The 23,577-nt window shown below is 30.2% G+C and overlaps 1 protein-coding gene across 1 annotated transcript; it reads left to right on the forward strand.

Moving 5' to 3' along the window:
* The first annotated feature begins 14,464 nt into the window (after positions 1-14,464).
* On the forward strand, positions 14,465-15,082 carry LOC107963353 (protein MAIN-LIKE 1-like). The gene is made up of 2 exons (XM_016899901.1): positions 14,465-14,476; positions 14,600-15,082. The coding sequence occupies exons 1-2, from the start codon at positions 14,465-14,467 to the stop codon at positions 15,080-15,082; spliced, it is 495 nt and encodes a 164-aa protein (XP_016755390.1).
* The last annotated feature ends 8,495 nt before the right edge of the window (positions 15,083-23,577 follow it).

The following is a 23,577-nucleotide window of genomic DNA, read 5'->3' on the forward strand; positions in this document are numbered from 1 at the left end:
GAACATTTCAAGGAGATGTTCTACAATTTCTAAGAAGATGGGAAGAATCTGATAAAGGAAAAGATCAAAAAGGACAGTTAATCAATCAGATAGTAACTCCCAAAGATCTTTTAAAAGGATTAACTTTTATTCTAAAAACAGAATTTTGTGGATATTTTGATAAATAAATAAAAAAAAGATGAAGATAGCATATCTGGTTATATATTGTCAAAATTAAATTACGTGATATTAGATATTTAGAAGAATTTTCTAAAAAAATTCTTCATGAATATCAAAAACTAAAAAATAAAAATATAAAATTTTGGAAAAATCAATATTTTCATAAATTACCACCACCATGGAATGAGATATGTATAAAAAAAAATATTTCTTATTTAAAAAAGCTGAGTAAAATAGTTGTTGTAGCACCAGAAAATATAGACTTTACATGAAATAGAATAAATTTTGCAAAAGAAAGAATAACTTTATATTGTCTACAAAGTAAAGCTTCTAAACAAGTTAAGCATAAATTAAGTACTAAACATTGTACAAAAATTTTAGAAAATGAATGAGAATTTGGATGTAAACTAGTATGTCCTACTACTTATAAAAGATATATATAAAAAAAGAAGAAGATATAAACTAGTTAGATGGAAACCAGGAAATAGAAAATATACCGGTTATAATAAAAAGAAAAGATTTGTTAAAAGAAAAAATTCTAAAAAATCTAAAAAAAAACAAATATGAAAATATTTTATATGTGATGAAGAAGGTCACATAGCACCAAATTGTCCTAATAAAGGGAAAAGTGCAAAGAAAATAATTAAAACACTTGAAGAACAAGACTTAGAAGTATGTTTAGAAGAGGAAATAAATCATGAAGAAATATTATATGAATTAATATTAGAAACAGATTCTGATATAGATGAAGAAGAATATATATTTATGTTTAACATAGGAAGTAGTTCTAATAATCAATTAGAAGAAATCCCTAAATTTGAACAGCAGGATATAAAATTAGGAAATATAATCAGAGAAGAAAAATACTTTTCTGATAAAATAATAGAAAAAATTAATAAAATTCATATTTCTAAAAAAGAAATTTATAAAATATCTAAATATAAAATATGGTGTCAAAAACATATAGAAAAAATAGGTGGTAATACAGTAGCTAAAGATACTAGAAGAAGATTAACAGAAATCTCATTATTTACTAAAGATAAGATTAAAAGGATTAAAAAGAAATATCCTTAAGTTAGATATATACATTTAGGAATAATAATGATAAATATTAAAGCTTTATTTAGAAAATGTCATGATATACCAATAATAGTAGTTTTGCTCGACAAAAGATTTCAAAATCCAATAAAAGCATTTATTGGAAGAATTCAATTAAACTTACATACAGGTGTAATAGGATTTAAAGTTAAACCAAATTACTTTATATCTATTACAGATCCTCCAATAGAAGAATTTTTATGTTTAAGAATTTAGACAAAAAAATTCTGAAATTAATGATTTAGCAGAAGATTTAGCAATAAGTCGGACTTCTATTAATGAATATACTAATACAGCAGAAGCAGAAATCAAAGAGATTAATAATAAAATTATTGAGCTCTTTGAACCTAATAAATTTACTACTGAAATACCACCAAGATTATTACATTTAAGAGATCTATCAATACCAAAAGACTGGATGTAACACCCCTATCCCGTAACCATCGCCGGAATAAGTAAGGGGCATTACCGGACTTGTAACTCATGACAGAACGGTAAAACTTTTTTTTTTTTAGGATCATTCATTTGGATAAACACTAAACACAGCCAGGGATAAAATGTAAACTTCTATAGGTAAACATCCAAAAGATGCCATTTTCATATGGCTTATATACAATAGTCAAAATATCATTCTACTATATTGTCTATCCTATACATGCCATAAGCTAAGTCTAATTACATAGTTGTCGTAATGGTAGATAGTGTGACGAAGTACTGATGATCCCCGAACTGGTAGTCAGAATCCACAACCTATAAACCAAAACATGATCGAACGGAGTAAGCTTTTGTAAGCTTAGTAAGTTTTAAGCAAAACAAAGTGTTCTCATTCACTATCATTGGTCATTCATTTCAACTGTTTGATGAAGTTAATCTAGAGCTTCATCTCGAACTATAATATCAATAAACGCATCACTTGGCTGTCACATATATACTTTCGAATGATAATGACCTAGATGGTCAAATATTTCCAAAGCACATTCTTCATCAATTTTCAACTTTCAATAATCCTTTCCACTTGTTCATAATCACATCCATATTTTTAAGTATTCCAACATGACAAGCACTAAATTACCGTAGGCACATAAAGAACCAAACATATTCCTTATCACATATACGTAAGCTTACAAAACATAATCCTTACCTTGTACTGGCACATCCAGCTGAAACCAACCCATACTCAAATCATAAGGCTTTTGGACAGAATATGCACTAATACATAAGAATATTTCATCACATACTTCATTATACAAGCATACCATTACCAATTAGATCATTCTCATATTTGGAGTTATAATATTAATCACATTTACCTACCTCTTTGATACTGATAATTCACCTCGAAATCACTCCACCGATGAGTAAGTAATACGTACCTGAACATCTTAAATACATAATACTTATTTGATGGTAACTTATTACAGATACTCAATACCAAAGTCTTACTTGAATCCTAGCATTTAGCCGTCGGGTCTTTAAAGCTCGGATATAGTACGAGCACGAAGCCTACGGACATTAATCAGGATAATATTCTCACATAAAGCCTGCGGGGTTTTAACCCGGATATAGTACTGACACAAATGCCCTTCGGGACTTATCACATTTATACACTTTCACATCCATCACATTGGCCATTCGGCCTTATCACATATATACACCTTCACATCCATCACATCGGCCATTAGGTCTTATCTCATATATACACTTTCACATTCATCACATTGGCCATTAGGTCTTATCTCATATATACACTTTCACATTCATCACATTGGCCATTCGGTCTTATCTCATATATACACTTTCACATTCATCACATTGGCCATTCGGCCTTATCACATATATACACTTTCACATTCATCACGTTGGCCACTCGGCCTTATCACATATATACACTTTCACATTCATCACATCGGCCATTAGGCCTTATCACATATGCACACTTTCAAATTCATCACATTGGCCATTCGGCCATATCACATATATACACTTTCACATTCATCACATCGGCCATTAGGCCTTATCACATATACACACCTTGTACATCAATTTCATCATAACAAAATTGACTAGGTATACTAGTCATTTACGGCTTATAGCTTCACTTTAATACGGATTTGGTACTTTGATTACCAATATTTAATCAATAGCTTATAAGCAACTCAAATAGTTTTATTAAGGTTTACAACATAATCACAAATTCAGCACAAGCTGTTTTTCCTGAGCAGCAGTCATTAAATTATTCGTAAATGTAGATACGAAACTCCAAATGAAGTGCCGTTAATTTTCCCTGAAAATAGACTCATGCATATTTTATCCAACAAATTTTCAGAATTTTTGGTTTGGCCAATCAATGCCAGATTTTTCTTCAAGTTTCCATTATTTCACTGTTTGACTATGCTGACCACTCTTCACTACGAATCAAATTTCTCATTGTACAAAATTCAAAATATGTTCTAGTTTATTTCATTTGAAACTAGACTAACTAAGGCATCTAGAATATAAATTTTGTCTTTTAAAAATTCTTGTACAATTTATAATGATTTTCTAAAAACAGAACAGAGGATTACAGTGTCATTCTGCACTGTCTCACACAACTTTAAATATCTCATTATCGGAAATTCCTTTGCTTACACGGTTTCTTTTATAAGAAACTAGACTCATTAAGCTTTAATTTAATGTTTCATTGAGCCTCTAATTCAAGTCCATAAGTTTATGGTGATTTTCTAAAGTCACGTTACTGCTGCTGTCCTAAGCAGACTATTTCAAATTACACTTAAATTCCCAAGCTCAAACACTTAAGAACTTACCATTTGAGCTTAGAACATAACATGGCCACATCATATCTTATTAAATCAACTCATCATGTCCTATTATGATTGAATTTACTCAACGTTTAATCACTTAAAACTTACCTCGGAAGTGGTCGACGACTAGATATCCACGGCTATTCGTTTACTTTCTCTTTATCCAAAATTGCCCCTCTATGCTCTTGAGTCTAATTAACAAAATTTAAACTATTTTAATCACCTTGTTATATCATTAAAAACAACAAGGTAAATCTTCTCAATGAAACTCATACATAAGGCAACACCTCGATACATCTGCACACATTCGGTATTTCATAAAAACCATCCCAAATACATTTACCTAGGTATCACCATGTCGCCTTATATACATATACTAGTTATGTGGTCAATTTTACCGATGACCTATGCATATAACTATTTACACCTTTAATAATATTCACAAAGCCGATTATCCACATGACTACCTTAGCATATTATTAGTTAGCTTCTTATCCAAATTTGCCATAAAGAAAATTAACTCATATACCCTCAAGTGCATAAGCAATTGCATCCAAAGGACACTTTAAATGCATGTTATGAAAGTAACCGAATGCACATATATTTATACCAAGACATCAGATACTTCAAAACCAACTATCAAGGCATAAAGCCGAACCTTCAAAATCAATTATCAATACACGTTCAAACATGCCCTCCTACAAATATACAAGTTCTCCCTTGGTTAAACTAAATCATACTTTAAGGTTTAACACATTTAACCATTAGAGAGTTAATCAAATTAGCATTCAATTATTCTATACACCCACCATTAACCAAATCTCATTTAATCAAATTTATTTCTTGACAATTTCATCACATTCGGTCATTGGTAATTTAATCCTATAAAGAGTCAAATTTTACTTCAATTCACTAAGGTGAGGTTATTGTAATTTAACCTCTATTTCCGAATGCCCCCTTCTCCATAAAACCATCAAATTTTCAAATTATAATAGGTTCATAACTCATTTAACCACTAATTCCATGCCAAGCATAAAAAGGCCATGGGTTTTACACCTAACTTACAAGACCATAAAACATAAAGGTTTAATGTTTATCTTTAACACAATTACCACACTTCAAACTAAATTTTCAGCTTCATATATCCCACACCAGATTTTTTTTCCATGCTCAATTTCCATGGCCGAATGAAATTATGCCCTAATTCATGAACTTAAACAACATTGGCCAACTTTCCAAGCTCATTTGAGCCATCAAGCACATTTAGTTTGTTCATACTCAACTAGAATCAATTATCCTCCCAAAATCATCAAACATACAAAATATACCCCATTAAGCTCATGACCGATTGCTACATGCTTCATGAACACAAAAATTTTCACATGGGTCTTGTTGCAAGCTTCAAAACCAACCAAAATTCACAACTTTTCAAAGAAAATAACATGAACCTTACCTTATTTGAAGCCTCCTTTTGCCGAATGCCCTAAGCTCAAAGGTTTCTATTTTCTTTCTCAACTCACGGCAAGAAGAAGAAGAAATGGCCTTGTTATTTTCACCTCAAACATGTTTTATTCATTTATTTCATTAACTTTTATTATTTCTATTTTATGAAACCATTTTCTTTAATATAAACAAATATATTATTAACATTATTTACTAACATACAAAGCACAAAATGCCAAAATGTGTCATTCATGCCCATCCTTGCCGTCCACTACCAAGAAAAAGGAATGTTTGACATGCAAGTCCCTCATGCTTCAAACCATGCAATTTTTAGCCACTTCCAATTAACCTATGACATTTTCAAGATTTTTCACATAAGCCCCTTTTTATTTATTTCACATCCAAATGACAAAATTTAAAGCATGAAATTTTCACACATACTTTTTCATAAATAATAAGCATAAAATATAACAATTAATTATTTTTGTGACTCGGTTTTGTGGTCCCGAAACCACTTTCCGACTAGGGTCAAATTAGGGGTGTCACAACGGATGATAGAAAAGATAAGTATTGCAAGTACTTCTAAACCTATAAATACTATAGAATATATATCGTCTGGAGATAAATTATATTTTAAAAATACTGTAATAAAAAATACAAATGATAATTTAGTTTTACCCTCAAATACTCAAATAGAGGAAGATGAGGAAAATACAAATACAAGTTCTATACCCTCTACACCAATAGGAATGAAAACAGTTCATATTCCTATTTTTCCTACAGAACCAAATAGAAATTCTAGAAACACTAGAATGGAAGAAATACAAATTTTAATAATTATTCAACAAATGAAAATTGGAATAAGTGATGTAATTACATTTTCAAATTTCCAATCTAGGAAATATTATACATATATTGAAATTACGTTTCAATTTAGAGAAGTATTCCTTGCATGCTTTATTAGATACAGGAACTACAACTAGTAGTTGCAGAAAGAATGCCATTCCTGTAGAAAAATAGGAACCTATGAAACATCTAATAAAAACAATAGGAACAGATGGTAATGAAATCATAATCCAATATAAAGCTAGATATGTACCAATCTACATAAATAATGTAAGATTTGTGATACCCAAAATATTATGTTTTCCTGCAATGCATGGAGATATATTATTAAGAATAATTTTATATACCAACATTTACCATTTTCTATTGATAAAAATTTAATTATATTATCAGTAGAAAAAACTTCTGTAGAAATACCATTAGTAGAAAATCATGAATTTGTGTGTGATAAAAATTCTACACCAACAAGAAAAGAATAAATTAAACAACTTGAAACAAATCATTGGTTGTTTGAAATATTAGAAAATAATTTTAGCGAAGAACTATTAAAATTATGGCAAAATAGCCCTAGATATTGTGAAATTAAATTGGAAAATCCCAATAAAATTATTAGAGTTAAACCAATGATCTATACTAAAGAAGATATAGATGAATTTGATATACAAATTAAAGAATTATTAGAAAAAGGATTAATAAAAAAACTAATAGTCCATATTCTAGTCTAGCTTTTATGGTTAGAAATCATACAGAAATAAAAAGAGGAAAAGCTAGAATGGTTATTAATTATAAAAGATTAAATCAAAATATTATTTTTTTATGAATATTTTATTCTAAGAAAGGATGTTTTAATTAATCAAGCTAAACAAGCAAAATATTTTAATAAGTTTGATTGTAAATCGGGATTTGACGAATCATGCTAACTGAAGACTCTAAACCTTTGACAACTTTTAGTGCTCCTAATGGACATTATTAATAAAGAGTAATGACATTTGGATTATGTAATGCACCACAAATCTTTCAAAAATCGATGGATTCTATATTTAATAAATATCAAAAAATTTGTGTAGTCTATATAGATAATATTTTAATATTTTCAGATTCATTAGAAAAACATAGAAAACACTTAAATATCATTTCTCAAGAATTTATAAAACATGGAATCATATTAAGCCCTAAGAAAATAGAGTTAAAAAAATAGAAATAGAATTTTTAGGATTAAAATTATATTCAAATGGTCTTAAACTACAAGATCATATTATTGTAAAAATAAAAGATTTTCCTGAAAGTATTGAAGATAAAAAATAGCTTCAACAATTTTTGGGAATTATTAATTATGGAAGAAATTTCTTTTCTAACTTATCTGAAAAAATAGATGAGTTATATGAAAAATTAAAAAAATGATAAACCTTTTATCTAGTCTAAAAAAGACTCGAAAATTAAAAAATATATAAAATCTAAAATAAATCATATTCCAAAAGTACATTTACCTAAACAATGTGATAAATTAATTTTAGAAACAGATGCCTCACAAAATCATTGGGGTTATATTTTAAAAGCTAAAACAATAAATAATGAAGAATTAATATGTGGATATAGTTCAGGAAAATTTAAACCAAACGAAATTAATTATGTTATATATAAAAAAGAATTATTAGCAATAAAGAAGGGAATAAAAAACTTTCTTATACATTTAGCACCTGAAAAATTTATTATAAAACTGATAATCAGGCAGTTAAACAATTCATTAGTAACAAAAGTTTGGAAACTATACTTAGAAGAATTAGATGGTACAATGAAGTATATACTTTTAATTTTGAAGTTTTATATATAAAAGGAACTGATAATATTGTTGTTGATTATCTTAACAAGCCTTATGGATAGAGGTAAAAAACCTCTAGAAAAAGTTGGTGAATGGACTACTGTCCATAAAAGACCTAACAAAGGAAAAACAACAAAATTTTAATCAAGAATTTGTGACGATACCTGCACAAGCATCTTTTTATCCTAATCAAGGATATTATATTCTATATCCAATAGTAAGACAACAAGTTAGAATTCATTTATCATTTACACCAAAAATGGTAAGTCAATTCCCATAGTCCCAAGATCCAAACTCAGCATATCAAGCCAGTTATGCTGAAATAATAAAAGGAGCAGAAAATTTGTTGAAACAACAGCAAATTCAGAAAATAAAATATTTCTATAATTCAGGCTTATCACTAGAATTATATAAATTTATTAATGAAATATGGAAAAACCCATATTTTTGAACAAAGAGCTAATTTTAGAAGAGCCCTTACTAAGCTTTCACAATTTTTAGTTGAAAAAACAACTAAAGAAAATGAAGCTCATGATTTTTTACTAAAATCTATTTTATATAGAGATTGGAAAGAATTAGAAATAGGTTATTTAGATATTAAGGAGATAAATAATCTTCTTGATATATTTCAGTATTTTATTAATAAAGGATCAAATAGTCCTATTATGAATAAAATATATAGGCTATGTTTATATAATAAAGCTAGAAAATTTTTACCAAGGAAAATTTTTACAAAAATAAATGGAGTTATTTGCAAATAGCAAGCTCAATTTTAAAAAGTTTTTTCAGAGTATTTTCTACAAGCTTATGTTTTTACTAATGATTTAGATGAAAAATTTTCTACTATAAAATTTAGACTTGATCATGAACCATTTGATATAAGCAGTATTGAATAGGATTTTGTTAAAGAAATAATAGTTCAAAATTTCTCTTCTCATTTATTAAAAGATTTTCCTGCATTAATTAAATTTATATTATTACGCATGATATATGACGACGATTTTTACTATTATTTTTATCTTGAATTTAGTAGTCTTATTTGTATAGCTAAAAAAGAAGAAATTTATCAGGCATATCAAATTTAGATTATTCAAAAAATATTTGGAAGTCCAAAACTTTCAGTAGTCAAAAAAGACAAAGGACACTTGACAAAAAAACATTGACAAGTGTTATAATAATCCCAGTTATTATCAAACCCAAACAGGGATAGATCTAATGACCAAAGCCCAATATTTACTTCAACAAAAAACTTACAAGTTCTGGACTGATGGAAGAAGAATATTGGCTTATGATACTGGAATTGGAAACATCTAGGAAGAAAGAGACAAAGAATCCGTGCAACTATTAAAAATGATAGCTGACATGGAGATTGATGATTTTCCATCACATGTAATACAAGAAATCAAGAACAAGTGGGAAACTTGGAACTCACCAAGACTTTCAATAGATTTATTACATCTAGATGAAATAGAGTTAATGAATCTAGATAATATTCAAGAAGGATAAAGCCAAAAAAGGAAGCCACGTGGAATAATGACAGCCAAGAAAGGAATTTGAAGTACCAGATATTAAAGTTTGGAGACAACCTAAAGAAAAAGGCATCCATATACAAACAAAAAAGATTGAAATGTGGAAGCAACCATCAATGAAGTGACAAGACAAAAGAAAAGCTACGTGGAAGCAACCATCAATTCATCATTAACGAGACATCATCCTTATCAGAAACACAGTGCAGGATTCAAAGAAAAATGAAATAGAGTTTAAGAATTTTCTTATAAATAGAGATAGAGGAAGCCTAAAGTAGGCATCGAAAAATAGTTTAGAAATCTTTCTTTTTACTTTTCATTCACCATCCTCTCTTTGTAAAAACTTTTTCTTTACTAAATATTATCTTTTGCCTTCAGCATCCTCTTTTGTTTTAATTGGTATCAAAGCTCCGGTGTAATGATACTTGGAGAAATAAAATCGTAGTATTCATTGTAAGTTCTTATCTTTTATTTACAATTCCATTTATTTCATGATTATTTATCTTAAAACCCATATATCTGTTATTCTGTCTTACTATTGCATGTTTATGTCTGTGTGAAACTTAAGGCCTTTGAAAGTAAAGACATGAAAAGATAACGGAAGGTTTTAGGTACCAAAGATAAATTTCATGGAAGAAATTGATTGTCTATATAAAGATAAAATTTGGAATCATGCTATGCATATTGACTCTAAAAATGAAAATAATATTTCAGCTCTAAGTAAAGGTTTTAATAGTTTAATGAATATTACTTCTATATATTTTCATAAATTATAGAATAAAGTAAGTAAAATAGAACAACAAGTAAATAATCTAGGAGAGGTTACAGAATTAGATTTGAATAACGAATCCAAAGAAATCTTATCTGATGTTAATAGTAAATTAGGACAAGTTCTTGTTAATAAAAATATAGAACAATAAATAGATTTAGGACCTTATTATTATGGAAATAGTAATATAATATTAACTTTATCTAAGGAAGAAGAAACTTCTTCAAAAGAATCATCTTCTACAAACAAAAAACATGAAAAAAGAAAATATACTCATCAACAAGAATATGATTTCCAATCAAATAAACAACTTATAGAACATTGGAAGTATAAATTCAGTAACAGTTCTGATAAAAATGAAAAGAGTTGAATATTTAAAATCTCTAAAACAGCTTGTACATGTTCAACATGCTCATTTAAAGACATAAGAGTAAATTAGAATGTCATCAAAATAAACAACTACAAACTTAGCTAAAAAAGGTCTTAAGACGTGGTTTATCAACCTCATAAATGTACTAGGGGCGTAAGTTAAGTCAAAGGCCATAACCAACCATTCATACAATCTGGATTTAGTTTTGAAAGCGATTTTCCACTCATCCATTTCTTTGATGTGTATTTGGTGATATCTACTCTTAAAATCAATTTTCATAAAAATACATGCACCATAAAGTTCATCAAGCATGTCATCCAACCAAGGTATGGTACTTAATAGTAATGCGATTAATAAGCCTACAATCTACACACATACAAAATGTACCATCATTTTTGGGCACCAATAAAACCAAAACTGCACAAGGGCTCAAACTCTCTCGAATGTGTCCTTTCTATAAAGCTCTTCCACTTTTCGTTGCAACTCCTTTAGCTTTTTGAGATTGCTTCGATAAGTTGGTTGGTTTGGAATCATCGAGCCAAGGATCAAATCAATTTGATGCTCAATACCTCACAAAGGTGGTAAACCTTTAAGAGCATCATTAAATACATCATCGTATTCCTGCAACAAGGAAACAAACACACTAGGCAAAGGTTAGAAAATGATAAGTAATTTTGCCTAAAATACATTAGAATACAAGGTTGTTTGCTTGGTAAGGCTTTCCTCACATCTTTTGTACTCGCATAAAAATTTTGATGCACTCTTTTTTCTCACAAGATGATTCATTCACTAGTGGGCCATTATTTGGTCTTTTGTTACTCATGGCCTCTTTTCTATTAACCTTTTTTTTTACCTTACTACCTTGAACCCTTTCACAGAATTTAATCATTTTCACTTGGCCATTGTACACACCTTTGGGATCCAAAGGGGTTAAGTATCTACTCAATTTGCCATGGTAGATGACCTCTCGATCAAATTGCCATGGTCTCTTCAATAGCAAATGAGCAGCATGCATTGGGACTACATGACATTAACATCATCAGTATAATTTCCAATTTTAAAAGTGACAGTACATTGTTTTACCACTTTTACCTTGGATCCTTCATTAAGCCATTAGAGATGATATGACTTAGGGTGTTTTTAAAAAGGTAATGAAAGAGAGTCCACCAAAAAACTACTTAGCATATTGTCACAGTTGCCACTATTAATGATGAGTGAACATAGTTCCTTTTATCAGACACCGGGAGTAGAAGATGTTATTTCGTTGCTCATCAAAATCATCCCTTGCTTGGATATTGAGGGTGTGTCGCACAACAATGCAATTGAACTTTAAAAGATCCTCACTATCAGTAGGAGGTTCCAACACCTCCTCGTCATCATCTTCAATCAAAGCAGGCATATTGGGATTTTTCGAATTAGAATTGGAAATATACTCTCCATCATCTTGAACAAGCATAATTCATTTATTTGGACACTCATTGTGTTAGAAGTGGTTACCTCTAGTACTAGTGCAGGAATTGTTTCGCGGAAAAGAAGAGGGGAAGTGGAAATAGGGTTATCTAGTTAGGATGTGGGTAGATTTGATACTGCAGTTTTGTTTTTTTAGGGTTTAAGTTTCTTGTTCTTTAGGTTAGTAAATACGCTAGGTGTTAGGTTGAGATATTAGCAGGCACCGTTTGGTTGCCCATTAGGTGATGTACAGCTGTTAAAGCTATGCTTTTAGGGTTTTTTTATAAAAATAACCTAAAAAATAATTAATTACTTAAATGAATTTTTTTTGATAAAATACGAAAATAACTCAAAATTTATAGTAAAAGTTGGTGGAGTCAAATTGTTTGGCGCCACCAACATGCCACATCAATGGTCTGCATTAAAAAATCATTTTTTTGGTGGAGCCATGTATAATGAAGCCACTTGTATAAATATTAGGAAAATACTGTTATTTTTGAAAGTATCGAGGCTTAATCAATTTTACATTTTCTGGTGGAGCCAAATAAATTGGAGCCACCAGATTCCAAAACACTAACCTGTTCTACCTATTTACCTATTGAAATAGCCTAAATTTTTTATTTTTTTTTCATTCGATACTTTTTTTGGTTCTTTGTACTTTTTCATTTTTTTATTTTTAAGTTTTTTATATTTACTTTTTAAGTTTTTTTTATTTGTCATTTATTTGTTTTATTTATTTGTTTGTTATTGGTTTTATAAAATTTTAAATGTATATTTAAATGTTTTATAATATTTTTTTTAAAATTTTAAATATATTTTTAAATTTAAATATTATTTTTTAAATTCTTAATATTATTTTTTTAATATTATAAAATATTTAAAATATATTATTTTTAAAGGTATGACCTTTCAAATTTATTATTTGTTTTATAATACTTTAAATGTATATTTTAAAATTTTTAAATATATATTTTTAATTTTAAATATAATTTTTAAATTATTTTTTTAAATAATGATTTTTTAAAAATTATTTTTAAAGATATTCAAACGTTTTTTCAAAATTCTATTTAAAATTTTAAAAAATAATATTTTATTTAAAAAAAAAGTGAAAATTGAATTGATTGGAAAAATATAAAAAATAATTAATTTGTTAAAAAAAGATTAAAAATTTATTATAAAATTTATATATATTAAAAATATATATTAGAAAATTAAAAATATATATTATAAATGGTCGTATTGTGTCAGTGGCATCAGCAATATGACTAGTCATTAGCCTAATTGTTAGTTAAAAAAAAAGAAAAAGAAGAAGAACATCCTAGTTAAGAAGAGGTGGGGTTTGGTCCCCCCTTCATATTTTTTGTAGAAGGAAGGAAAAAAAGATGGAGAAAAAAATTAAGTTATTTATAGTTTTTATTTTATATTTTTATATTTTATAGTTATTATAATATAATAATTAATTTAATTTAATTTATGTAATTTTTTTTAAATTATGCATATATTAAAATATCTTTTGGAGCAAATACGGATCACACTTCATCGAGGATCAACAAAACAGTAAAATTAATTATAAATTAAAATTAAAAAAATCATTTTGATTGCATGAAACTGATCTCTATTTGGTTATCATTATCCCCCTTTTAACTCCTTTTTGCGTGAAATTGATCTCCGCGTTTTAGTTATAATTTTTTAAAATTTATGACACATTCATAAATTTATATATTATTTTTTAATACAACGACTTTTCTACTTAATTTTGAATTGTTACTGTGCTTGGTTTCATTTGTTGGGTACAAAAAAGTTGCATTTGTCTTTAACGAGTGAATATATATATTTTTATAAAAGTTCTTGTATGTAAGATAAATTTTCGAGTTTGAATATGCCTAGTTTATATTATACATTATACGTAGAACTCTTTGTATTATTATAGATATCAATTTAATAAAAATAAGTCTTTTTTATTTTTATATTTACTCATACCACTTATGATTTTTTAGTACATTATTTTTTTTATACTTTTTGTAGTTATATGGTTGCCCTTTGTTTTAATGCTTAACTATGATTAGGACATAAATAATCACATTTGACCTCTACGTGTTATTATTAATATTTTATGACAAATCTTCATTCTATTATTAATATTTTATTACTCATTTAAATTAACTTAAATAAAGAGTACGGAGAATGGCTACGTTGGTATAGTATAAGTGTGATATTTTTTTTCTCTACCTTTCATTTTTTCTCTTCAATATATAATTTTATGTTTAAATTATATAGATAATTGATTTATCACATTTTTATAAAAACTTTACCATACAGGATAGGTATCAAGTTTTAAGGTTGCGGTTTCATTTTCCTAAGTACGACCCGGACGAGTGGGTCATGCCATACTTACAGTTGGCGGGATTTGGGGACGTTGTATTAATCCGAAGGTTTGACCTGAGGGTGAACTTAATATCCGCTTTGGTTGAGTGGTGGTGTACGAAGACCCACACCTTCATTATGCCATGCGGAGAGTGCACTATCACATTGGAAGATGTCGCAATGCAACTTGGGTTACGAGTTGGCGATGCTGTGGTCACGGGCCGAAGCAAAGTGTTGGAACCTTTAATACTATGCCACAGATTGTTTGGACGGTCCCCTAGTGATAGGGAACATAATTTCACATGCTTGACATTGGCATGGTTGAAAGCAAACTTTAAGAAGTTATCAAGCACTGCCATTGAGCACGAGATGGTGTGTGCTGCTCAAGCATATATTATGCAGCTGATCGGGGGTACTTATGCCGAACAACACGTCTAATAGGGTCCACCTAAAGTACTTTCTTCTATTGGAAGATTTCTTTTGTGCCAGTATTTACAGCTAGGGATCAACAGCGTTGGCCATATTGTACCATGAGCTTTGTCAAGCAACAAAACATGGGGTTAGTAACATGGTTGATTGTCCAGGTCTGCTGCAGTCTTAGTCTCTATACAGGATGTAACAGCCCGGTTTTAGCTAAATCAAAATAGTGATTTTGAAACCATAAATCCGAGGTCGTAAAATTATTTTAATATTATTTTTGGTGTTTATAGCATGTGATTATATACGTGTGAAAGTTTCATGTAATAATTTTATCGTTTAAGTGGTTAATTTGACTGAATGACTAAATCGCGTAAAATGCAAAAGTTCAATCTATATGTTAAAAGTGTCTAATTTCTATGAGGCATTAAATGAGAGGTCCTTATGTTGATATTAGACCATTGATTGTGATAATGGACATTTATGGACATGCATTATAAAATTTTTAAGTTAATTTATTAAGGGTAAATAGGTAAATGGAAAATTAAGTTAATAAATCATAACAAAACATGATTTTTATCCATCTTTCATGCATTAGCAAAATTTTGGAAGAGAAAAGAATCATCTTATGCTCATCTAGGGTTCGGCTCTTTGAATCTTTGATTAAGGTATGTATTTTGCTCGGTTTTTTATGATTTCTACGTTTCTATGATCATTGCTTTGAGTACTAGCTAGCCCGTACCCTAATTTTTGAATTTTTTGGTGATTTGAAAATTTTCATTGATGAATTAATGAGTTTTATGATGTTTGATGGTGAAATGTGAAAGCTTGGTGCTTGCTATACATGTTTTGTAAAGTGATTTTGAGTAAAAATGCATATTAAGGATTAAATAGAGAAAAGTGTAAATTGAGGGGCTAAATTGTGAAATAAATGAAACTTTTGGGTTGCTAGGAGTCTCTAGGAAATTCGGCTAACCAAGGGTCTTCTTGAAATTTGAGTAAATTGTGTTTTTATGAAATAGGGACTAAATTGTATGAAATGTAAAACTTTAGGGGCTAAAGTGTAACAATGCTCAAATAGGTATTTTTGGATGAAATTGAATGAAATGGTGATTAATTGGGTTAATTTTGAATACATATAGATCAAGAAAAGAGGAACTCGAACTTAGATCGAGGCAAAGACAAAGTACTCGACTAATCGACTAGTTCAGTCGTTTTTACATTCGAGGTAAGTTCATACGTGATAAACATTGTTACAATTATATTTTGAATGATTTAATATTGTATAAATTGTATTTATGAGACTACGGTTGAGAATGACGACAAACTGACTATGTTTGGCACTTAGTGTACGTTTTGAGATAGCTTCGGCTATATATATATAGCACTTAGTGTGCGAGTTGGAATAGCTTCGGCTATATATGGCACTAAGTGTGCGATAATGAGATAGCTTCGGTTTAATGTGATGGCACTAAGTGATTGATATTGTTATAGTTTTGGCTAATCATTTTTGCACTAAGTGTGCGAGTTCTTAGAGTATTGAAAGATTTTTGAATGATTTAACGTATTGAACAAAGAGATGAGAATGAAATAAATAAATACGAGAAAGTACAGGTACGTATGAAACTATAAAGCTTGATGGATTTGTTTATATATGATAAATGGTCATAGATTAGAATCGAATGATGATATGAGACTTACTAAGTGTTTATTAATTGATGATTTGTATATTATGAACTGTTGAATAAATATTTAATACGAACTTACTAAGCTATGAAGCTTACTGTATGTTATTTGTCTTTGTTTTATAGAGTACCGAAGCAAGCTTGGACATTGGGGATCATCGGGAACCATCATCACACTATTAACTACTAGTTGGTATTTTTGGATGCTTGTAAATATGGTATATGGCATGTATAGGCTAGTGAGTTAATGGTATGTTTTGAGATTGATATAGCCATGTGATTTAGCTTACTTTTGTTGAAAATGTTGATATGTATTTGGTCATTTAAGTTGGCTTAATTATGTGATGTATATGAGTTATCTTGTGTTTTGGCATGATTGCCATGGTTGTTGATATGGTTAAGTGGATGCTCATTTGGTTAATTATTAGTTGATATATTAATGCTTGAGGAATGGTATGATTTGTGGATGACAAATTAGTATGTTTGAAAAGCATGATTTGTTAGGTTTTGAATGTGGAATTGAGTAGTTCAAATGGTTGATGATAAATGGCATAATATGTGTGTGAATTGGTATGTATTGGCTACTTATAAGTGTATGGTAATGGTTCCAAATTGGTTACTATGTGTGTATGTAGGAGTGAGCAAAACTCGATTCGACTCGAAAAAATCGAAAAAAATTCGAATTTCGAGTTAAACGAATCGAGTTATTCGAGTTAATCGAGTTATTCGAGTCAACTTGAATTTTTTTTCGAATTTCGAATTCGAATCGAGTTGAGTTTTTGAATTCGAATAACTCGAATAATTCGAATAATTCGAATATCAAACTATAATATTTTACATTTTTACCCCAAACTCTCAAACCTTTTTACTTTTCCCTTAAAACTTTTACTCCTTCCCACTTTCCCCTCAAAACTTTTACTCCCCTTCAATCCCAACCCCCCAATCTACCCAAAATCCATTTCCCACTAAAATTTTACTCTCCCATTTACTTTTTCTCAAAATTTTATTCCCAAAAACACTCAAAACTTTTTCTTTTCCCTCATAATTTTTACTCCCTCCCACTTTCCTCTTAAAATTTTTACTTCCTTTCAATCCCACCTCCCATCTACCCCAAATCCACCCCCAATTTTTTTTAATATTTTCCCTCCAAAATTTTACTCTCCCCTATTTACTTTCCCTCAAAACTTTTATCTCCCAAAACTTTTTATTTTCCCCCTAAATTTTTACTTCTCACCCTATACTCTCAAATAAAAAATTAAAATTATCTAAAAAAAATCACTAAACATAAATAGTAATAATTTTATTTATATCTACTATTTATATTATTAAATTAAATTTCACATTTTATATTATTTATATTATTGGATTGTTTAGTCATATTGAATATTTATATTAAAATTAAATTATTAATTATGCCATTAAATATTCATGTTAAAATTTTATATTGGTATCAATTTCACATTTTATCTTTAAAATAATTTTTATTAAAAATCACATTTTTACATCTAATATATTTTTTAATTCGAAAATACATAGTGACAAGAATCTGAAGATAATTGAAGCAACTAAGCAAACAAAGAAGCTAACCCGTATATAAAAGATTAATAAATAAATTATGAGGTGATGAAAGTTAATAAAAATTTTAATTAAGGTGGATAAATTTTATTATGATGGGTGACAGTGGTTACAAGGACTCAAAATTATTTTTTAAAATTTAACTTGAACAAATATATTCGATTTGATTTGATTCGAATTCCATCTCACTCGACTCGATTCGAGAAAATTTCAAATAAATTTAGGATGATAAAATAAGATTCGAAAACTCGATTAACTCAGAAATTTTCGATTCGATTCGATCGAATGCTCACCCCTATGTGTATGAGAAAAGGGTGGCAAATTGGCTTTGCAAATAGCCTATTTTTGTCCACACGGGCAGAGACACGAGCATGTGTCTCAGCCGTGTGTGACAAACGGTCATGTTACACGGTCGTGTGTCCCCTGGGGGTACCCTTTGAATTAAAGTTAGTATACCCTATAGGTTTGACACGACCTAGACACACGGGCGTGTCCATTGGCCATGTGTGGCACACGGGCTGACACATGGGTGTGTGGTTGGTCGTGTGACCCAAGTCAGTAACCTTCCTAGTTTTCCCACGGCCATGGCACATGGGCATGTCTCCAACCATGTGTCATAAGTCAGTATGTATGCCCTATTCTCACACGGTCTGTGACACGGGCGTGTTTGGTGACCGTGTGAGGCACACGGCCTGTTTACACGGGCTTTGTGATCCTGAATTAAAGAAAAATTTTCTAAGTTTCCTAAAGTTTGCATATGTTATCGGTTTAGTCCCGAGCCATTTCTAAGCATGTTTTAAGGTTTCGTAGGACCTTACAAGGGACAATGTGTTTGATATGAATAGATTTTAATTATAATTGCACAAATGTATGAATTATGTTGTGATTGGTCGGTACTACCTCATAACCCTATTCCGGGGACGGATACGGGTTAGGGGTGTTACATTTAATTGGTATCAAAGTTACAGTTTAGTCGATTCTAGGACTAACGTAGCGTGTGAGAGTCTAGCTATACATACCATATATATAAACTGCAATAGTGAGAGACATGGTCGTATCTCTGCTCGTGTGATTAACACTTGGGTTATTTTCCAAGACTTTATGTTACCCATAATTTCCACAATTCATTACATATATTAAGGACACATATCATGGCATCATTTTAATGATTTAACCTCCTTCATTAAGATACATTCTTAACATTTACATGTCATTATTCACGTATTTCGCATGCTCGTGCAATATTAAGTCTAGATGCAAACATCCATGACCATTAATCTTACTATTGCACCACATTTACTAATAATCTAGAATTATTCACTTATCACTTGTGTCATTAGACCTTGAGCATTCAAGTCCAATCAATTGCTATATCATGCATTTTCTCATAGCAATGACCTATTCGATTGGTCATGAAGCATTCATCATACACACATGTTATACACCAACATGCATTTTCAACAAGCATATCCACATCAAAAACATTAGGGCTTAACATGGATAAATAGGCTTACAAGCCATAATCATTATAAGCCACATCTCATGGCTATATACAATGAATCATTATAAGCCAATACATTTGGCTACTCATAACAACATCTATCTTAGAACTAAGTCCCTATACATGCCACTCACTTGGAATCGCTAGCATAAATATATTAATATTCCAACGATGATGTCTCGATAGAGTGATGCTGCCTCTGACGATTTCTAACCCCGAGCCAACTTGAAAATGCTAAGGAAATGGAAAGGAGGGAGTAAGCTTTACGCTTAGTAAGCTCGCATGAAAATTAATAAGCAATGTGATACCATGCTATTTTTAAATTCTTTCTATTTATTCAAAGTCCAATCAAGTTATTTTCCTGAGTCACGGTCACTAAATTATTCGTATTCGGAGATAAGGGACTTTAAATTGAGAACCATTAATTTTTCCTAAAACTAGACTCACATATCTTCTTACCATAAAATTTTCAAAATTTTTGGTCTAGTCAATAAGTACAGTTTATTCTTTAAAGTTAACCCTATTTTTCTGTTTGGTAGTTCCGACCTCTCTTCACTATGAATTAATTATCTCATAGTACGGGACTTGGATGATGCTTTTGTCTATTTCACTTGAAACTAGACTCATTAAGGTTTTTAAGCTTATAAATTATAACCGATAATTATTTTTGTACAATTTTTAATGATTTTCTAAATTTAAGACAGGGGAGTCCGAGATCACTCTGATCCTGTTTCAAAAAAAATCAAATATCTCATCATATGAGATTCCTTTTCTTACAAAATTTCCTTTATCCAAAACTAGACTCGATAATTTTTAATTTCATATTTTACTTAGCCTCTAACTCAATTTCCACTATTTTTGGTGGATTTTCAAAGTCGGACCGCTGGTATTGTACTAATTTGTCTTTGTGCAACAGGATGATAACCATCACAAATTTGTCACAGAAATTATTCTCATAAATATCACTTATTCATTTGCACTCTTATCACAAGTCCATTTCATTTCACATGGCAAACACATGCTCATGGGTTTCAAGTACGTACCTGTGCTATCTCTTAGCACAACCACTCATCCAAACATGACAATCATATACATCATACTAGTATCATCTAAGCATAGATGAGTTTATCATTTCAAGTATTTCCATTCCATTTCTCATATTAATTCCCGTTGAATTCCTCGAAATCTCGATGGATATCACATTTATCGTCAAGTCATGCAAGTGATCATTTCAAGTACGCACTCCCACAAACCTCACTCATTACGGCGGGATTACCAGTTCAGGCTAAATCCCCTGTATTATAACTCATAGAGTGTTGTCAGGATTACCAGGCCAGGTTAAATCCCTTACAATGACATACACTCTCATAAGTTCGAATCTGAAGTACAAGTCCAGGCTAAATCGGATTACCTGTCCAGGCTAAATCCTTAATGCACCCATATTCTTCGGGAGGCTCGATCACTTAAGGAACACCCGTTCGGGCTAGATCCTTTCTATATTGAGATCAACAGATTACCCGTCCGGGCTAAATCCTTTCCTGTAACACATGCAGGGTCTCATGTAATGTAAACAATGATTTATCCATCGGATATCCCTTTTTATTCAACCGAGATTTTCTCTTTTCATCAAGTATATCAATGTCTCATAATATCATTCATGTTTCCATGGTAACAATTAACATATAATACATGAAACATCAAGACACATAATACATGGTAGAAATGAAATATTTACATTTCACATAATATCAAGGCATTAGAGATATCATACAATGTCACATTAATTATGTACTTACTAATCATGTATCATTATTCTCTTGAATTTCATGCATCATTGTTTCGTATCATATTTTCACATCATGAACTCATTCCATCACCTTTCAATGTATTCACTCATGCCATTCATACAATGACAATAAGGGTTTTTTAATTTAAACAAGCGTTGTATTATTATTGATACACGAACTTACCTCGATTCCGAGTACGGCTAATTATTTCGAATTAGTCCTTAACCTTGTTCAACCTCATTCTAAGCCCGAATCATGTTTTATTGATCTAAAATTACAAATATAGCTCATTTATTAGTCACATTATTCAAGTGTGTCAATAAATCATACTTTTACAAATGTTCATTTTGACCCCTAACTTTCACTTATTTACACTTTGGCCCCTAGGCTCGTAAAATGATTTTTATTCAATTTTCTTGCATTTTAAGCCTAGAAGAATCATTTTCATAACTATATCAGCCCCCAATTTCCACTAAATCTCCCTTTTATGACCAATTTTATAACTTTTGCAAAATGATACTTTTGGATGTTTTCATCAAAAATCACTTAGTAAAAGTCATTCCTCTAACCATAAACATGCATAATCTACCATTAAACCTCAAAATACCAGCATGTCACTCATGGGAAAATTTTTAAACACAAACCCTAACTAAAAATAATGGTAGAAATAGGTAAATTGGGTTATCGGGACTTCAAAAATGTAAAGAACATTAAAAATGGGGCTTGGGATCACTTACAAATGAGCTTGGAAGCTTGAACCAAACCCTAGCCATGGCTTCCATGATATTTTCGGCTGGATGAAGAAGATGGGCATGAATTTTGGCCTATTTTCCCTTTTTATTATTTTAATTACTAAAAGACCAAAATGCCCCTAAGTTAAAAATATTCTATTTCACCCATTTCATGTCTATTTTTGTCCAAAAAATTAACCAATGGTATAATTACAATAAAAGGGCCTCCAATATAAAATTTCATATCAATTGGGCACCTCTAGCATGTAGAACTCAACTTTTGCACTTTTTACAATTTAGTCATTTTGACCAAATTGAGTGCCCAAACGTTAAAATTTTTGAATGATTTTTTCACGAAATCATTCTGTGAACTTTTAGGCCATAAAAATATAATAAGAATGAGTTTTCTTACGTCAGATTTGGGGTCCTGAAACTACTATTCCGACAAGGTCCTATTTCGGGATGTTACAAATGATCAGAACATGAGGTCGAGTAACACTGTAGTTAGAGGGAGACCATCCCATAATGTTGGGAATGTGAGTGGTAGTAGAGGTGCGAGACAAGACACTGCTGCGAGATCTGCTGCTAGAGCACCTGCACGAGTCTATGTTTTTCGCGCTCGCGAAGAGGTGTCATCTCCAGATGTTATTACAGGTACTTTTACTCTCTATGATACTAAAGTTATTGCATTGATAGATCCAGGATCAACTCATTCGTATATATGTATGAATTTAGTATCCAGAAAGACTTTTCCTGTAGAGTCTATTGAATTTGTAATTAGAGTGTCGAACCCCTTAGGCAAGTGTGTATTGGTTGATAAAGTGTGCAAGAACTGTCCATTAATTATTCAGGATAATTGCTTTCTGGCTGATTTGATGTTGTTGCCATTTGACAAGTTTGATATAATTTTGGGTATGGATTGGCTAACGTTGATGATGCTGTTGTGAATTGCAAACGAAAGACAATTGATTTGAGATGTCAAAATAATGAGATTATCAGAATTGAGTTAGATGATCTGAGTGGTTTGCCAGCAGTGATTTCATCAATGTTGGCTCAGAAATATGTGAGAAAGGGTTGCGAAACTTATTTTTCGTATACGTTTGATACAAAAGTCACTAAAAAGAAGATCGAATTAGTAACAGTTGTGTGTGAGTATCCAGATGTGTTTCCTGAAAAGTTTCCAGGATTACCACCGATACGAGAGGTTGAGTTTGGCATTGAGTTATTGCCAGGTACA

This window comes from Gossypium hirsutum, chromosome A06 (genome assembly GCF_007990345.1).
Source record: "Gossypium hirsutum isolate 1008001.06 chromosome A06, Gossypium_hirsutum_v2.1, whole genome shotgun sequence".
Lineage (NCBI taxonomy): Eukaryota > Viridiplantae > Streptophyta > Magnoliopsida > Malvales > Malvaceae > Gossypium > Gossypium hirsutum.